General features: G+C 45.0%; 3 protein-coding genes across 9 annotated transcripts in view; 2 read left to right on the forward strand and 1 right to left on the reverse strand.

The window, feature by feature from the left end:
• C7H12orf60 (chromosome 7 C12orf60 homolog) overlaps positions 1-18,964 on the forward strand; it is a 135,351-nt gene that overhangs the window by 95,775 nt on the left and 20,612 nt on the right. For 2 of the 6 annotated variants that reach the window (XR_014784338.1, XR_014784336.1), the window contains one exon: positions 14,686-16,632. The exons of the other annotated variants lie outside the window; for them this stretch is intronic. The gene's annotated coding sequence lies outside the window, so the exon portion shown is untranslated. Of the gene's footprint in view, positions 1-14,685; positions 16,633-18,964 lie in introns of those variants that run through there. 6 annotated transcript variants of the gene reach the window in all.
• PDE6H (phosphodiesterase 6H) overlaps positions 1-18,964 on the forward strand; it is a 192,599-nt gene that overhangs the window by 94,009 nt on the left and 79,626 nt on the right. The window lies entirely within an intron of this gene.
• The window catches only part of ERP27 (endoplasmic reticulum protein 27), a 40,571-nt gene that overhangs the window by 2,051 nt on the left and 19,556 nt on the right, over positions 1-18,964 (reverse strand). For both annotated transcript variants that reach the window (XM_084810081.1, XM_084810083.1), the window contains 3 exons: positions 18,784-18,900; positions 14,753-14,878; positions 2,761-2,958 (listed from right to left, as the gene is read on the reverse strand). In XM_084810081.1, coding sequence (XP_084666207.1) covers positions 2,761-2,958; positions 14,753-14,878; positions 18,784-18,900 — 441 coding nt within the window. The remainder of the gene's footprint in view (positions 1-2,760; positions 2,959-14,752; positions 14,879-18,783; positions 18,901-18,964) is intronic.

Consider the following 18,964-nt stretch of genomic DNA (forward strand, 5'->3'; position numbering starts at 1 on the left):
GATATACAACTTCTAATGTGCTGAAACACTAGCAGAGTTCACAGATGCTCAGGAATTAACTTACATAGTTACTAAGGAAAACTGAAAAATGGTTTGACAGTTTTTGCTAAAAGACTAAGCCAATCAGGGTTTGAGTCAGGCTTGGAGCATTGATGGGTGGCTCTAGGGTGGAGAATACAGAGCTTCACAACTGGCACTCTTGCAACAGATCTATGATGTGCCCTGCCTCCAGCAAAACTAGGAATGGGGGAGAAATTCATTGTTTGAATTTTAAATCACACTTTTGAACCAATAGGTGAACTGAAACTCAGTTAACCTTCAAAATTTGCACTTCTCCACATTTTGCAGTGGAGTTTTCCATTCAAAAAATGCTTATAAAAATGTGTGTGTTAGGGAAACATGCATTAAAAAATGCATCTATCTGTGAAAACAGCATTCAAAAATGCATTAGGAAAATTATTTGCAAAAAATGGACGATACCCAATGATGTCATTCCACTAACAAAAATTATGTTGCACTAGCATAAGGGATCTCTAGTGCAACACCAATAGCATTAGCTTGTGCAACAGGTTTTCCAGGGAATCCCATCATGCAAACTAAGACTATTGGTGTTGCACTAGAGACATCATTGGATACTGCCCAATGTGTATACTAGGCAAAACTGCTTACAAAAATGCATGTGCATAAAAAATGCATTCAAATTTCCATGTGAATTATTTATTTTTAAGTAAGAATTCTCAACATTTGGGATGAACTGAACCTAAGATTGGAAAAATGAGAAACGGAGAGAAACCAAACTTGACAGATTTGTCCTAAGCAAATCAGTAAGTGAATTCTTGCCTGACGAAGGGTGTAGGTCAGGCAGCCTGGGAACTTTGGGGATAGAGGGCACAGTGTCTATTTAAGTGACTTTAGATAGTTATATACTGCCCTTCATAATATAGTTTACAATGCAAAAGCAGATCTCCATCTTCTCCACAGCAGCAGCAGGCCCCATAATTTCTAAGGCTGCCTCTGTCAAGGAAATGAGCCAACTTTGCTTAGGCCAGGTGCAAATCATTACCCATGGTCTGGAGTCCCTGTGCCCCAACTCCTACACATATATTCCACCACAGCTCCCCAGTTTTCCATAAGTCTAAAACCTTCCCCATTCCCTGGAAAATTAAAGACAAAACAACGGAAGCAAAAATTTGCGAAGGTTCCAAAAATAAGCTGTGTAAGCCGAAGAGAAAACATACAAACTGAATATAATCATTCACATTTGTCCAATTTGCATAATGTATTCCAGTCCTACAATTTCAAGTTTGGGTGATTATTATTTTTTAGCACACATCTCTAAATCTTTGGAGATGGCAAAACTTTTCGGAAGATGAAGCGATTCCACTTTGATGTGGATATGTGGATTCCACTTTGATATAGGCTTCACAGGAGAGCATTTTCACATGGGTGTTTTCCCTAGGATGACTGTACATACAGATTTTGCTGCCGCCCCTGGAGGAGATGCATTGTGGTTATTAGTTGAAGCCAAGAGAAGATATAGATGGTAACACATGACAATTGGTGCAATTGCACTGCTACCATCTGCTAAGGAGGCAGAGCAGTGTTAACATGGAGATCCAGACAATTCCTGCCATATGAGAAATCGACTTCATTATCTTCGCGTTTAATGTGCATGTTTTTAAAAAATGCAAACAGAAGCTACTTGAGGGGGTGCTGATAATTATTGGGATCCCAGCAGGTGTTGTGAGGGGGAGTTTAACCCTTTCCCTGATGCAGCCCTGATGTTTCAGACTGTTGTTGTTCAGTCGTTAAGTCGTGTCCGACTCTTCGTGACCCCATGGACCATAGCACGCCAGGCCTTCCTGTCCTGCGCTCTCTCCCGAAGCGTGCTCAAGTCCATATTCATTGCATCGGTGATGCTATCCAGCCATCTCACCCTCTGCCGTCCCCTTCTCCTTTTGCCTTCAATCTTTCCCAGCATCAGGGTCTTTTCCAGTGACTTTTCTCTTTGCATTAGGTGGCCAAAATATTTGAGCTTCAGCTTCAGTATCTGTCCTTCCAATGAGCAGTCAGGGTTGATTTCCTTTAGGATTGACTGATTTGACCTCATTGCAGTCCAGGGGACGCGTAAGAGTCTTCTCCAGCACCACAGGATAAGGGAAATATGGGTTCAAATCCCCACTCAGCCATAAAGCTCACTAGGTGAGCCTGAGCCAGTCACCATCTCTCAGCTCAACATGCCTCATACAGTTCTCATGGGGATAAAATAGAGAAGGGCCGAGGACTGTGTATGGTGTCTTGAGCTCCTTGGAGGAAAAGGTGGAATATAAGTGCAGTGAATAAATAAATATCTGCATTGGAAGGAAATCCCCCATAGGCAGCAATGGGGAATTTCCTCCCAAAGGAAAAAGCAGCTTCAAGGGAGCAATTTTTATCAGAACCTCAGCAGGGGAGAAGAGGGTTACACACTCCCTCCTTACCTGCTGTGGTCCCACAGTGGTTGCTATTTGCATATTTTACAATGTGCAGGTTAAACATAAAGGTGCATTTAACCGAACATCTAGCTTGGCCCTTAATTTATTACTTAGGTGCTGAAAGGGATGCTCTGAACTCTACCAGGTTTGTCAGGTGTGAAGCCACACAGAGGTAAAAAAGTTGGCAAAACAGTTCCAGACTGTCGCTGGGGGTGATAATGTAGCAGAAAGCTGTGACTGGCCAGCCCAGGAGTAACTGAAGGAGTCACCCGGCCTGTACACTCACCTCTTGCTTCCTTTGTAAGAAGCCATTGCAGAACTCCTTTACCGCCTCCACAGAGATTTCATCCAGGGGCAGCACAGCCTGCTCCTCATCAGGAGTGTGGTATGCAGCTAGTGCAGGAAGTTGGGACTTCTTCAAATGAAAATAAGACATCACCCGTTCATTGCCCTTTACATGGATGTCCACCCAGATAAAAAGAATCTACAAGGAGAGAGTATCAAAGATGCTGAGATGTTTTACAATACTCACTCAGGCAAATCACATCATCACGCAGACCAGGGGCATTGTTATAGAAAGACCCACTTGGGCACGGGCCCCGGTGTTTTGTTGAGCTGTGCCACGGATCTTTTGAGTTGTCCTAATTGCCATTTTTTGTACATTTTCCCATAGACTTGCATTGGAAAACAAAAACAGCCATAACTGATTTAGTGTGTATGACACATGAAATATGTAGGCGTGGTAGACCCCATGGATATGATTGAATATGCCACATTTCAGAAAGTTAGGTCCCGTGGCTTTTGTGCTAGTCCCAGGTAAAATTTGCTAATTTCAAGAAAATCTGTCAAAGCAAAGAGCTGTAATTTTTTTGTGCTTCCACATATGTGCATGGAATTTGGAGACCTGTCAGCCCCCATAGAGCTGACTGAGCCTTCCAAATTTCAGGCAGTTAGGTCTGGGGGCTTTTGTGCTAGTCATGCATAAAGTTTCATTTTCTCAAAGTCTAAAACAAAAAGTAAAAACTGTCAAGCCACCCAGGGGATTAGGGATCCTAATCAGAAGGTGTTTAAGGTGACCATTAGGAGGTCACTATCCCTAATCTCTGGTGCAGGGTTTTTTTGAGGTGCAAAAAACCTCTCTCCCCCTACTTTTCTGCTCTTTCATGCCCACTGTTGGGAGCTTGCTTGCAATGAAATTTTGAAGAGGGAGAAGGAAGGGAAGAAAGAGCTCCATGTGAAATACTGGTATTTCAACAGCATCTGATTTTACTGCCCCAAAGTGGAACCTTTGGCTTCTGCAGAAATTTAGTAGCTTCAGTACAGCAAAGGATCCAATCAGCCTCCACAAACTTCTTTCTCCCCCTCCACTTTAATTTCTCCTAAATAGCTGTAGGACTCAAATAATCCCAAAGGGAGTGTTAGGACTATGTGGTGTCATGATCGAGAAACTGCTGGGGCTTTTAAATAGGTTCTACAGTTTTTTAAAAGCTAGGAAAAACCCTCAGCCACCTCACATCATAAAGTTAATTTAAGTATGTGCAATCCTTACAAACCCTCCACAGCCTCCTAAATTCCTCTTGAGTACCACCTCTCTGAAAGGAGCCACTTGGCTTAGGGAATTCTCTCTACCCCGCAACCCCATACACATTTCCAATCACCCTTCTTCTTCCCTTCCCTTCCCTTCCCTTCCCTTCCCTTCCCTTCCCTGGTCTGTCTGTCTGTCTGTCTGTCTGTCTGTCTGTCTGTCTTCCTTCCTTCCTTCCTTCCTTCCTTCCTTCTCTTCTTTATTCCACCCAGAGCATATCTTGGGAAATTATTTATTTATTTATTTATTTAAAACAACAACAACAACAACATAAACACACAATAGACATGCAGTAAAATATCTCTTACAATTATAAGATATCTACCTTTGGCTCCACCTACATAACAAATGCTCATTATTATTCTCTAATTCTTATCTTGGTTGTATATCATACATGGAGTTCACAGACATTATATTATTTCTCTCCTAATTTTAACAACAACAAAAGAGAGTTAACCATCTCAAAGCTTGAAATTCAGATACATAGATATCATTTTTCTCTATTTCTTGTACAAATTCTATAAAAGGTTTCCAGTCTAACATAAATTTAGTTGTTGATCCTTCTTTAATTATAGTAGTCAGTTTTGCCATCTCTGTCAGCTCCATCATTTTCATAATCCACTCATTCACAGTTGGTATTATTTCATTCTTCCACTTATCTTGGGGAATTCTTAAAGAAACTTCTCTTCGGTAGGCAAGAGAAGTTCTGAACTGTATTTGACTTAATACAAACAGACAAGAGGGTTGGTTTTTCTCCTTCTCCTCACTCAAGTCTTTGAGAAGAGTGGGTTCACATGGTCGCAGAGAAACAAATCTGGGGCTGTTTTGTTTGTCACTTGCCATCATCCAGCAATAGGAAGGGCTGCAGCTCAGTGGCAGAGCACATGGTTGGCATGCAGAAGGTCATGCAGGTTCAATCCCCAGCATCTCCAGGTAGGGCTAGGAAAGAATCCAGCCTGAAACTTTGGAGAGCTGCTGCTGCCAGTCAGTGTCAACAATTCTGGGCTAGACGGACCCAGGGTCTGACTCAGTATAAGGCAGCTTCCTATGTTCCTATGAACAGAAAGCTTTAATTAAAAAATAGGAGTTTGGGGTTTGTTTTTTAAGTGGCGGGGAGATAAATATTGCTAATTTATGCAATCCTATGTATGCCTACTGAGAAGTCCCATTATGTTTAATGAGGCTTACCCTCAGGAAAGTGTGCACAGGATTCCAGCACAGGTTACTTTTGCAGGGAGGTTTGCACCTTGATGTTCTGCATGTTTACTCAGAGATAAGTCCTGACTTGTGAGCATGATGCTGCAAGCTTAACACAGTACCTACCCAATTCCATCTAATGAATTGACTACCCTTTCAGCTCAGTCCTATGCGTGTTTTGTCATTTGTGGCTTTGGTTTTTTTTTTCATGAACTCCAGCTTCAGTGGTGAGGGAAAGGCACTTAGTACATGCTCAGAGTTTCTCCATAACTTAGCCCTAGTTTTGAAAACAGACTCATTGGCTGAATCCTGGTGAAGTCTTGGTAGGGATGTCAGAGAATTCTGCCACGGACTCCAGTGAGGAATGGCGGAACGGCCTGCCCCACCCTGCCACCCTGCGGAATCCCCCCGGTACGGAACGTACCTGGCGGCGGATCCTGCAGCGGCGGATGTGGCGGCAGATGCGGCGGCAGCTCCGGCTGGTCTCCCGGCCGCTGCCGGGCTGCTGCGGCCACAAATGGCAGCCGTCGTAGCGGCCGCCATTTGCATCCTTGCAGTAAGCTGTGATAGGCTACGTAAGTATTTACGTAGCCTATTACGGCAAAAGGCAGCCACGCAAATGGCATAGCTGCCTTTTCCGGCAGTGGCCAGAACTCTGGCTGCGGCCAGGGAGGATTCCAGGGGGGAGGGACAGAGCGCCTCCCCCCCACCGCGGATTGACCGGCACAGAGCCAGGTAGGGATTTCGTACATCCCTAAGTCTCGGCACAAATGAAGTTATGAGGAGGAAGATACAATGAGAGCTTGTGCAAAACAAGGAGGAGGTAGAGAGGAGTTGCACGAAACAAGACATCTGTTTTTATGAAGAGTTGCTGGAGGGTGGTAGGATGAGGAGGGATGGTTGCATGGAGGGGAATAGAATTGGTAGGGGGAGAATCTAAGTGCCCAGTGGTGAAAGAAAAACATTCTGCACATGCTCAGAGGCACTCTATATTTAAGAACATAAGAAAAGCCATGCTGCATCAGACCAAGGTCCATGTAGTCCAGCATTCTGTTCACACAGTGGCCAACCAGATGCCAACAGGAAAACCAACAAGCAGGACATGAGTGCTGTATCACCTTTCCACCCATGTTCCCCTGTTGCTAACTTTGGTGAAATGTATATAAATTCTAGTCATTCTACATTTGCATGCATGTACAATCAGGGCCAGAAATATTGGAACAAGGATAACTGTTTTGGCAGTTGGCCTCCGTACACCACCACATTGAAGTTGAAAGGAAACACACCCAGATGGGAGCAAAGTCAGGACTTTCAGCTGTAATTCAAGGGGTTTGACAAAAGTGGGGCACTAACCATTCAGGAAGGACAGCCAGTGGCATACACACACACCCATCGTTGGTGGCTCATAAGTAATGGAATGAATGGCTGACAAGCAGCTGCATGGCCAGGGGTGGCCTGTTTCCTGGGTACCCCATGGCCAATCAAGCAGATAAAAGGCTTGGAGGTGGTTCTGAGTGTTACATTTGCATTTGGTAGCTGTTCACTGGAACCCCCAACATGAGGTCCAAAGAGGTGTCCATGCAAGTGAAGGAGGCCATCATTAGGCTGAGGAAACAAAGTAAACCCATCAGAGAGATAGCAAAAACAGTGGGAGTGGCCAACACAACAGTTTGGAACATCCTGAAAAAGAAGGAATTAACTGGCAAGCTCAGCAACAGCAAAAGGCCTGGAAGACCACAGAAGACAACTGAAGTGGATGACCACAGAATTCTGCTCATGGTGAAGAGGAGCCCTTTCACAACATCTAGCCAGATCAAGAACACTCTTGAGGAGGTAGGCATGTCTTGTCAACATCTACAGTCAAGAGACAACTTTATGAATGTAAATATAGAGGCTTCACAACAAGGTGCAAACCACTGGTAACGCTCAAGAACCAAAAGGCCAGATTAGCAAACATCTTAAAAAGCCTGCCCAGTTCTGGAATAAGATTCTTTGGACTGATGAAACCAAGATTAACTTGTACCAGAATGATGGGAAGAGAAAAGTATGGAGAAGGAAAGGAACAGCTCATGATCCAAAGCATACCACATCATCTGTCAAACATGGTGGAGGCAGTGTTATGGCATGGGCATGTATGGCTGCCAATGAGCTGGGTCACTGGTGTTTATTGATGACCTGACTGCTGATAAAAGCAGCAGGATGAATTCTGAAGTGTATAGGGCTATACTTTCTGCTCAGATTCAGCCGAATGCTGCCAACCTGATAGGACACCGCTTCATATTGCAGATGGATAATGACCCAAAACATACAGCAAAAGCTACCCAAGGGTTTCTCAAGGCAAAGAAGTGGGATGTTCTTCAATGGCCAAGTTAGTCACCTGATCTCAACCCAATACAGCATGCTTTTCACTTACTGAAGACAAGACTGAAGGCAGAAAGACTTAGGGATGTTGGAGAATTCCGCCACGGATTCCAGCGAGGCCGAATTTCAGTGCATTCGGCCCCCCGGAATCCATGGCGGAACGAAGCAACCGCCCCTGCCACCCCCCAAAATGGGCCCAGAACGGAGCCTACCTGTTTGCGGCTGTCCAGTGCTCTGCGAATGACTGCCGTGTCTGCGGCCACCATTCGCCTTCCCACAAATGGCCGTGATAGGCTACGCAAGTATTTACGTAAATATATATGTAGCCTATCATGGCAAAAGACAGGGACGCAAATGGCAGCGGCCATGGCAGCCGCCATTTGCGTCCCTGCACAGCCCAGCAGCGGCTGGATGTCTGGCTGCGGGCGACCCTGGCCGGCAGCTCTGCGGAGTCACTGCTGAGCAGAGCCGGCCGGAGAGGATTTCAGGGGGAGGGACAGAGCGCCTCCCCCCACCGCGGATGTCCCTGGACAAAACCAGGTAAGTGTTTCGTACATCCCTAGAAAGACCCACAAACAAGCAGCAGCTGAAGGCAGCTGCAGTAAAGGCCTGGCAAAGCATCTTGAGGGAGGAAACTCAGCATTTGGTCATGTCCATGGGTTTCAGACTTCAGGCAGTCATTGACTGCAAAGGATTTTCATCCAGGTATTAAAGGCGATCCTTAAGTTTGAAATGATTTGTCAGGTTAAGTTTGTTCCATTACTTATGAGCCACCAACGACGGGTGTGTGTGTATGCCACTGGCTGTCCTTCCTGAAGGGTTAGTGCCCCACTTTTGTCAAACCCCTTGAATTACAGCTGAAAGTCCTGACTTTCCATCTGGAAAGTCAGCTCCCATCTGGGTGTGTTTCCTTTCAACTTCAATGTGGTGGTGTACAGAGGCCAACTGCCAAAACAGTTATCCTTGTTCTGATATTTCTGGCCCTGACTGTATATCCTTCAGAAACTTTGCAGATTTCTTGCTTGGGGGACACCTCTAATGACCTGTGCATTTTCATACAAATTTACCCAAAAACTATTGGGGAAGAGGTGAATGGAAGGGAAAGCAAATCACTCCCTCCCCCAAATTGGAGATCTCCCCTTCCACATGAACTGCTGCACCTATCCTTCTGAAACTTTGCTGGTTTCTTACTTAGGGACACTTCTAGGCTGTCTGTAATTTTCAGAACACTGGCCCACAAGGAACATAGGGAGATAAGTATGTCCTCTTTTGGAGGCCTCAAAATGTCAAGGCCACCCTTGCACAAAATCCCTTGTGGCTAGCATTCTGAAATTTGACAGACATGATCTTCTCTGATACAGCAATGAATCCTGAAATTTTTATCCAATTCTTCCAAGGAATTAAAATGTTATTGGCAGTTCCCTTTAAAAGAAAATCAAAATATAAACCCTACACCTATTTTTCTGACATGGGGCAAGTGTAATCCCCTTCTAGGGGGCTACTATGCCTGAAATTATCATCCAGTTCTGACCAAGAGAAAAAAGTTGCAGTTTTTTTCTAATTTCCCAGAGTAGTTAACAGGAAGCATAAAGATTCATTTTTCCAAACCTTGACCAAGGGTTGGTGTTGAGCTGAAGTGGTCCAACTACTGATTGGCCAGAGTAGAAGCGGGATGTTTTCCAAAATGCTGAATCAGGGTCTGAGTCGAAGTGAGGTGGGGGGTCAGTGGACACTTATGTATGTATGTATGTAATCTATACACACATGCAAGCACACCGCATGCACACACCACACACACACACACACATATTAGACATGCGCTTAGACTCGTGTGTGTATGTGTGTGTGTATATATATATATGTGTGTGTGTGTGTGTGTGTGTGTGTGTATATATATATGTGTGTGTGTGTGTGTGTGTGTGTGTGTTATGAGCCTGTGCCCCGGATCTTTTAAGAACCTAGCAGTTCCCCTGACACAGATATATAATGAGGAGAGATCAAAGGAGGTCCCAGTAGACAGAATGATGATTACCCTGAACTACAGTAGACACCTAGCCAAAGGCCCTAAGCACCTGAATCTTTACCCAGAAGCTTTAGCTCAGGGGTGGGGAGCCTCTGGCACAGGGGCCAAATCTGGCCCTCTGGGGTTTCCCCAGATAAGCATACCCCCTTCCCCTGGCCCTACCCCTTTCCCACAGCCACCAATTGTTTGGTGGTTTGCTGGGGGGGGGGGTGTCTCCACGAGAACGGAAGGAGAAGCCAGTGGCGGCTTACCCAGATTTTTCAAGAAGCCAGCTTTGTCTCCATGACCGAGTGCACTACACCATTCTAAGTCTCTCCACAGGAACATACTTCCGAATGGGGTGGGGCAATTGGAGTGAACGTCATCAGACTGGCAGGGGCTGATCAACCAGTGCAACAGGCTTCCCCCATCCTTCCTTACAGCTGACAAAACTGTGAATGAGCAAAACTTCAAATCTTCGCATTAATTACTCCATAGCAAACATTACAGAAACACATGTGCAGCCTTCTTTCTCCCCTGAAGTTCCCGATGCTGTGAACAATCAAAGCTTCACATTAATTATTCCCTTACAGCAGAGAAAGCAGTTTTAGGGGAGTTAACCCTCTGAATACTTAAAGCACCATGGCTCCAACCGTTCCCCTTTCTAATCCTTTTTCTCCTTTCCTCTGAAGCGCCTGATGCTGCAAAGGATCAAAGCTGCAAATTAATTACTTACAAAAAGCAAGGAAGCAAACATCAAAGACATGCAGCATTGTCATTCAGGCTCCTAAATGTGTTATTTCTATGCTTGGGAATCTCACTAACTTCTGGAGTGCTCATTTCGGGAACAAGCCTCATTGATCACAATGGGAGTTACTTCTGAGTAGACACACATATGTTTCTGCTGGGAAAGCCAAGGATGGGAAACACAGGGTTGGGAAACCAGCTCCCTTTCTAACCCGATGCAGCACAGGGTTGAAGTTGCGAATGAGTTACTTCTGAACAGCAATAATCCAAACAACGGAGAATTGCAGCTTTGAGACAGCACTTTACAGTCTTTAGGGAATTAGTGCTTTAAAATGTGCTGTTTTGATTGAGGGGGATCTCTGCATATTCTGAAGTGCGCTTTCAGGGGAGAAGCCTCACTGACCACAATGGGAGTTACTTCTGAGTAGACATTCATTGGTTTGTGCTGGGAAACACAGGGACAGGAAACACCCCTGGGTAGGGCTAGCATACCCAAGGTAAATGTGTGGGTTGGAGCACACAGCAACTATAACATGGAAAACCCGACTTACGGAAAAGAATCAGACTTAAAGTAGTCTTAGGAAATCCATTTTTTCTGCGAAAATCTCCAGGGTGGCTGCTGGATGGCCACGATGTCATGTGCCCTGAATGACCTCAAAACAGAGCGAGCTCGCAGAAAATCGACCATGGAACCCCCCCAGCTTTTGTGCAATTCCCTCCAGCTTTTGTGCAATACCCCCCCCCCTTCTAAAAAGATGAAATGTCTCTCCTAAGGCTTAGTTACTGACAGTAAGAGCTTTAAGCTACAATATGCTGGTCGCTTTTGAATTTTTGACTCCACACATTTTGCCTTTGCCTTAGTTCCCAGCCATCATCAGAATACCTCTCCCCCCCCCCCCCCGCCCACTGGCCACAGAGCCTCTCTGAAATTGAATTTAATCCTCAGGCTGAAAGAGGTTCCCCACCTGCCTTAGCTCATCACAAGTTGGGGACTGAATTCCACAACCCAATTTTGGTTGGAAAAACTAAAATTCACTATGGAAAACATATTCAGATTTGTCATAGTCTGCTGCCAACATTATCCTGTTGTAATATATTTAAATTTTCTTTTGTATAAAAACTGTATTGCTTTTTAAAATACTGGATGCAAACCATTCTAATATCACATATAAGGTTGCAGTTTAAAATGAAGCATTCTGTATTATTCAACAAAAAGTTTCCAAAATTCCTTAAATGATTTTTTAAAAAAAAATCCTTTCCCATAATTGACCAAACTAAACGGATTTATTCGAGGAAAATAGTATTTGATTATTTGCTCTAATCAGTGAAAATTATTAGCCGCACAGTTCATTTTAGCATGGTAGAAGTGATAAAGGCTTATTAATGCTTATTCATAATGTCATATATGTAAAGTTAGAAAGAACAGGAGGAGGATAAAAGAAACTCACCCTAATCACAAAATAGCAAACCTGAAAGAGCAGAGGGGAAGGAAGAATGGGACTCAAAGCCAATTGACAGGGTGGGTCTAGGAACAAAGAGAAATTGAAAATGGGGAATGCCCACCTCTAAGTCATTCCGTTTTCCACAGCCCCACAAAGCCAAGCCAAGCCATCTTTCCAATCTACCATCAATCACATACAATAGAAGAATATATTCAGATTTATGCAACTTGGTTTGCACAATTCCACCCTATCTCCTGTCCTCAATCTAAGATCTCCTGCCACGCAGGGAATATTCTGCTCTTGATCCTATGCAGGCCAATAACCTTGACCAATTATTTCCAGCTGGAAATTTGGGCACTTGCTCATCAGATTTGTGATGAAGAAACAGCACATGGTAAGCTAGAGGGGATCGTCTCACTGTACTGGACAAGCTTTCCAGCAACGAAACCCAAAGAGGGGAGAGATGATTTGGATGGGCACTTTAAGTAGAATTCAACTACTAATCCAATCCTGAGAGATTTTGGCCTTCTAGCTTTGGATCTTCTGGCCTCTTACTTGTCTTTTAGTTTCTTTGATTCACTGTGACTGTATGCAGCCCAAGGCTACATTGACCATGATGTGAAGTTATAGAACAAAAGTGCAATTCTCTGGTTTAGTGTCATTACAAGCAAGGCCATATCTTTGTGAAGAGTACACGTAGCCAGTATCTTCTATTAGTCTTGCTGCTTAAAAAATCCCCATAGCTCAGAACATGGATTTGCATGATCATGGCAGCTGAAACCATCCACTGTGTCTCGTTTCAGCTGCCACGATCTTGCAATCGAGGTCAGCAGCTGTTTCTACATTCCAAAAGAGTAGAGCAATAGACAAGATCCCATTTGTAGCAAATTGAAAATGCTGATAGATATTCCTGTACTTCATCAAGGTCCTACTATATCTGCTTGGCAGGAGAAATTCTTCAGGTGTAATTTCTCCATTTTTCTGTGCCATTGTGCATTCTGTGCCACACCTACAGAAGTCCCCCCAGCCACCAGCAGTTAAAGGAGACCATTTCAAATCAGGAGACAAGAGATTGCCTGTTTTTGTAATGGCAAAATTAGAAACATAGGAATCTGCCCTATATCAAGACATGTGCCATTGGCTCAGTATTATCCACACAAGAGGTAATAAACTTCTTTCAGCCCAAGGGTTGAATTCCATTGCGGAGAAGCTCTTGGAGACCACGTTCCAGTGGTGGGCAGGGCCAAAGGCGAAAGGGGTGGGGCCAAAATACAAAAATAGCAGCATATTTTAACTTAGAGCTCTTATGGCCCAGTAACTCAGCCTTAGGTGTGGCAGTTCTGATGGGAATTATTTGGCATTGCTACCTTCTGTTAAAAAGGCAGTTAGCAGAGAATGAGCATTTTCCAGTCCCACATGCACACAAGGCAAAAAACAAAAGTAGACCACACCCTTCTTTAGTGAAGAAAAAGTAAACTGGTTTACTCACAATATTCTTGCATAAAAATGCAGGTACAGCGTAGAGTTTCAAACAAAGTTTGTTCAGTCCATTTCTTTGTGTTCTATATAACACCAGAAGGAGCAATAGAGCAAACATAAGTGCTCCCAGCAATGGTGGAAGGGGGGGTGGCGGAGGGGGGGTAGGGAAGGAGCCAGAAACCACACTGTAGGCTAGCGAGATCCTAAAGCTAGCTGTGGTCTAAATTCCCGTGCATTAACTAGCTAACTGCAACACTGCCTCCTTCCTGTAACTTGCAGATGAGGCTGCAATATTCCCAACAATTTCAGCCTTTTAGAACAGGGAGAAAACCTCCACTGCATCCAGGAAGCTATCAAGCGATCAGTGGTCAGTGAAAATGGAGACCCTGGATCTGAGATTCTGCACCCCTGGTCTACATTGCCTGGCATTGGCTCTCCAGAATTTCAGGCCGGAATCTTGCCCAGCCCTACCTGGAGATGCCAGGGATTGAATCTGGGATCTTTTGCATGCAGAGTATGTGTTCTGCCCCTGAGCTTTGGCTCTTCCCCAATTAAGTATCTTGGACAAGTGTAGGCAAGGACAGAGTATGGCATGCAGACCAAACTGTTATGAGCCCCCTGTTCTTAGTAGGGTTCAGTATAATAGTCCCACAGAGTTGAGGAAGAGAAAGTTGGATCTGCTCCTGCCCAAACTCACAGCAGGCTTTGATCCTGCACATCTCGTAGTCTTTTCCCCTGTTAAGGTAACATTTGTGTAGAAGTGGTTTGGAACTAAAAAGATGGGGGAAAGAATCCACATGGGATCACCTGAAGCCCCGGTGTTTAGGGCAGTAACTGAAACAGAAACAACAACACTCTCCAGCAATATCAGTCCCGAAATTCTGACTCAGAGTCCTCATCACGGTTCATCTGGCAAGTTCAAGGGAGAGTTGCGCCGTCACTTGGAGAAAGTTTGTAAGGCATATGAAATGTCCACAAGGTCTCGGGAGGAGGCAAACGGAGCAGCAGCTGCTTTGGCCATTCCAAGGCCTTTTTCACAGCTGAATTGTGCCCCAGATATTATAATAGAAATGTAGACTGCCTGTCAGTGCTAAGAAGGACCCCACCACCACAAACACACACACTCACACACAATAGGTTGGATCCAGCCTTAGTTATAACTAACCTATGTCCCATTAATTCCAGTTGGTCTATTCTAGGTATGACTAAGTCTGGATCTATATCTATGCATACACAATTCTATAGTGTAATGCTTGGTTTTCCTTTTTTATTTTTTATTTTTGGAGAATTGTTGCTTAGACTATCACCTACCTGCCCCCGAATATTCTGCTAATCCTTCATACTCAACTTTGTTTCCCTGATACATAAAATGTGATATCCTTCCCACTTCTTCGGCAGAAATTGCTGCTTCTCTTCCTGGGAGGTTCCCCAAATCCCCTTACGACCCAGAACATTTCAGACTTACCTCCCCTTGAAAGAGAACTGCTGCTTCACGGTACTTGTCGATCCGCTCTGCGTGCTTCGGGGACAACTTGTCAGTGAACAAGAGAAGGTGGATCTGAACGGTACTATCGAAGAGGCCTACTGCAGTCTGCCAATATATCATCGGAAAAGAGATGATGAAATATGTTGATTAGGGAATGTGCAACCTGAGGCACTGTCAGAACACCGAGTCCGAGAACTTTAAATGTTCAAAATGTAGGGATGCACGAAAGTCACTTACCTGGTCTCGCAGCTTGCTTCACGGTGGGGGGGAGGCGCTTTGCTGCTCCCCCCGAAGTTCAGGCCGGGGGGGGAGGCTTCCCGCCTCGCCCGGCCGAAATTCAGGCCGGGGAGAAGCGCCCCGTCTCCCCGGCCGCGAACTTCAAAAGGAAAACAAAAACAAAAACGCCCCTGTGATAGGCTATGTTACGATTAACGAAGCTTATCACGGCTAGATCTGCAAAGTCAGCCGTGATAGGCTACGTTAATCATCACGTAGCCTATCACGGGTGACTTTGGGGGGAAAAAAAAAAAGCGCATACGCAAATGGCGGCCCCCATAGGGAGCCGCCATTCGCGTTCCTTATTTGGTCCCTGTAGTCTACGTAAAGATTTACGTAGACTACGGCAAAAATAAGGGCAACGCTATTTGCGTTCCCCTTATTTTCACCGTCTTAGTCTATGTAAATATTTACATAGATTAAGACGTCAAAAATAAGGAACGCAAATGGCGGTGGCCGTAGCTGCCGCCATTTGCATACGCGGTTTTTCGTTTTTGTTTTTCCCCAGAGCCCTCTGCGGCTGGAAATCCGGCTGCGGACGGCTCTGGGCTGGCTGGGCCTGGCCGGCTGCTCCGCGGAGCTGCCGCGGAGCACAGCCGGCCGTGGAGGATTCCGGGGGGGAGGAACGGAACGCCTCCCCCCCCACCATAAACATAATCCGCGCACAGGTAAGTGATTTTCGTACATCCCTAGCTATGCCTGAGCTTTGGCCTGTTTTGCTCTGCTTGATCTATCAATGTCAAATTACTTCCTTTTTATGTTACACATTATTTGTAGCGTTGACATAAAAGAAAACACCAATTTGAAACTTCACAAACATGATGTATTTAGAGCTGTTGAATTCAGATATGGGCCTGTTGGGCTAGATGTAAGAAAAAACAAGATTCATGAAGTGTCCCTCTCTTCACATCCTCTCAACGTATACAACAAACACTTGGAGAAAGGTAGAGTGAGACTGTGCGGTTGGCCCCTCCCCCACTGTGCAACCCACCAGGCCCAGCCACCCTTTGATCTGGCACATGGCGCATGAGTGACACTGGCAAAGGGAAAGTGTAGGCAAATGGTGGGCATTCATTGGAGATGTACAGAAGCTGTGAAAACTGCGGTCGGGATCTTGAAACCCATGGTTTCCTCAGAAGAACACAAATCGAGGACCCAAAATGATGGTGGAGTTCAACATTCAAAACCACAAAATGTTTGAAATGTATTTTCTTCGGCATTTTGCAAATTTTTACTTTCTACAGACCATATTTGAGACTGCAGACCCCAATTCTCCTTTAATGTGAATTTTATTCTTTGTGCTAGTCTTAAATTTTGGTGCTGCACTCTCAAGCACATATTTTAAGATTTGCAGCCCAACCCTTTGCATGTTTACTTGTGCTTACTCAATGGGACTTGCTCCCAAATCATTGTGCATAAGAATGAAGCCTTCATTGCCAGTGCCTCTTAATGATTTAAACATATTTTCTTTATCGCTGCATTTGCACATACTTTAATTATCATGACATTCTATATTTCAGTAATTTGTTTAATGATTTGGTTCTTTATTTTAATCATGAATTGAATAAAAGTTGCTATTTGGCATAAAGGGCTCTTTCTGAGTCAGATTGCAGGCCCTCGGAACTGAGTGAAGGAGAACTCTGTGGAAGTGTTGACATTAAAATGGTGTCACGAGAACTCCCTGACACTGCCATCACCATTTATTTTTTAAAAACATAGCAGAAGCCTGGAAAACATCTGAACATCATTTTGAACTGTGTTTGAAAGCCACAAGGCCAAGCAGACTGGCGGCTCACACAGAAAGAAGGCCTGGAGCATTCCCTCTATCACTGGGAGACAGGATAACTGAGCAGCACACACTGGGTCTCTGTGAACAGCCTCAAGTCATCGGCCCTGCCAATGGTCTCTTTGCATAGTCTCCAGTTGGGAGATAATTTCTCATCTGACTTTTCCTTCTCCCTTCCCATCCCCTGTCGCCTTCCCAAATTGAAGCAGCCGCTCCCACAAGCCAAACAGGGGTCTGGACAGGCTGCAGCTGACCTACTGCCTCCCCATATGCCACACATAACCAGAAAGAGAGAGAGAGAGAGAGAGATGGAGACTTTGCGTCAAACTCTGCCAGCTTTTCTATGAAAAAGAGGAAAGTGTGAGAGGCTTCCAAAATTAACAAGAAGAGGTCAGTGAGTGCATTTCTCGAAGCGCCTTCCAGCTTGAGAGCGTTGGGACTTTGGCATTGTGGGAGGTCCAATTACTCCAACCTTCAAGCTCCCAGCTCAGTTTCTAAGTCTATAGAAGATGGAAAGACCGAAGCAGCATGCAGGAAATGCAAGAAAGCCTATCAGGAGACTATCTAACCCAAAAAGAAGAATTCATGACAGTAGCACGTGGGTGGTTTACTGCTGGTTGACTCACAACGTGGGCAGAAATCTCAGCCAGAGGTGTCTTTCTCACATACAGAGCCAAGATGCAGTTATCTGCCTGGTAGCCTTACATGATGCACATCGAGCACATGTTATTGTGAGCCACTTTGGGCTTAGCACTGAAAGGCAGAAAATACATAAAGTCATGGTAAAGGCAAAGAAGTGTGGGTACCACATCAGGTTGTGCAGTAACAGGTATGGCAACCCTGGGCCTGCAGCAAGGACTGCCCACAGCCTCCAACTTGGTCCTTTGCCTAGTGGGGCAGAGTCAGGGGATGATCCCCACACAGTGCTTTACAGCTGCCAGTTATATGCATCTAGGACAGGCCTGTACAATTTGTGACCTAGCAAGCTGAGCTTGTTGTACTATGGTAGCCCACCATGGTAGCCCACCAGGGGATCAGCAAGCCACCTGTTTTTTCTGCCTGTTTGAAACTACAAAAAAAAGGGTGGGCAGGGTGGGTAGGAGAAGTTGTCAAGCTTCTGGCAGGCCACAGTACATGGGTGGTAGGATGCATTCCGCTCGGGTGGGGCCCAAAGATGATCTAAGACCTCTCTACCTTCCTCCAAAGGAACCAGCTCCCGTTGTTCTAGGATTAAGGCATGTATAAATAGGAGCTTTCAGCATTCCTCATTCACTGCTATAGCACAAAACTGGAAGCAAGGGAGACAGTCAGACGGAAAAGTTACCGTGCTGCATGGTATTTTATTTACCTCTCCTCCAACGGTGCCACTCAGGGTGATGCTGCAGTTATACCAGTGTGCCGTGCAGGACATGAAGAGACCAGGGCAAGCCGTGAAGGGTGTCACATGGCTGGCAGGGACCCAATGTACCCCATCAATATGTCATCACCATGAAAAATGACCTCTGTGATATCCATATGAGCATGCCTGCATTCTGTGTAACTGATCGCTTCATTTTTCCTGGCCAGTTTTGCGATAGCTTTAGTCCCAAGTGTGGACTTGGAGAATCACAAGCCTCTCTGCCTTGTCTTTGAAATGCATCTCGAGTTTCTTTTAAGAAGTATCTAGGTTAATCGTTATGATTCAGCTAACGCGTCTCTGACATGTCATTGCTCCTGGCCGGTAGGATGCAAGTACATTAGACATATGTAAAGAATGTATTGTTTGGAGCAGAAGTGGTGGTGTACTCCACATTCAGATAATTCATTGCCTTGTTAAGAAAAGAGACAGTGCTGCCTAACCAGAGGTATTCACACTAATACCTTTGCTCTCAAGACTGAAAGTGGGAACTCAGTAATCAAATGTATGAAGAACACTAGACAAGCATGCTTTAGAGAAATCCTCCATTACCATAGGGTTGTACTCGGTCACCCAACGGAGTGCATTGATCCAGACAAAGCGGCTCAGCTTGGCGGCATCAATTCCTTCGATGTCTTGGATTTCCAGATCTTGCCTTTTGTTATCCACCTGAAGCAAAGCAGATGGTGCTACTGTCATTGCTCTGTTCCAGTCATTCCCCCTGTCGTCACTC

The sequence above is a fragment of the Heloderma suspectum genome, chromosome 7 (assembly GCF_057233095.1).
Source record: "Heloderma suspectum isolate Gila_16-S chromosome 7, 16-S_ref, whole genome shotgun sequence".
In the NCBI taxonomy this organism is placed as follows: Eukaryota; Metazoa; Chordata; class Lepidosauria; order Squamata; family Helodermatidae; genus Heloderma; species Heloderma suspectum.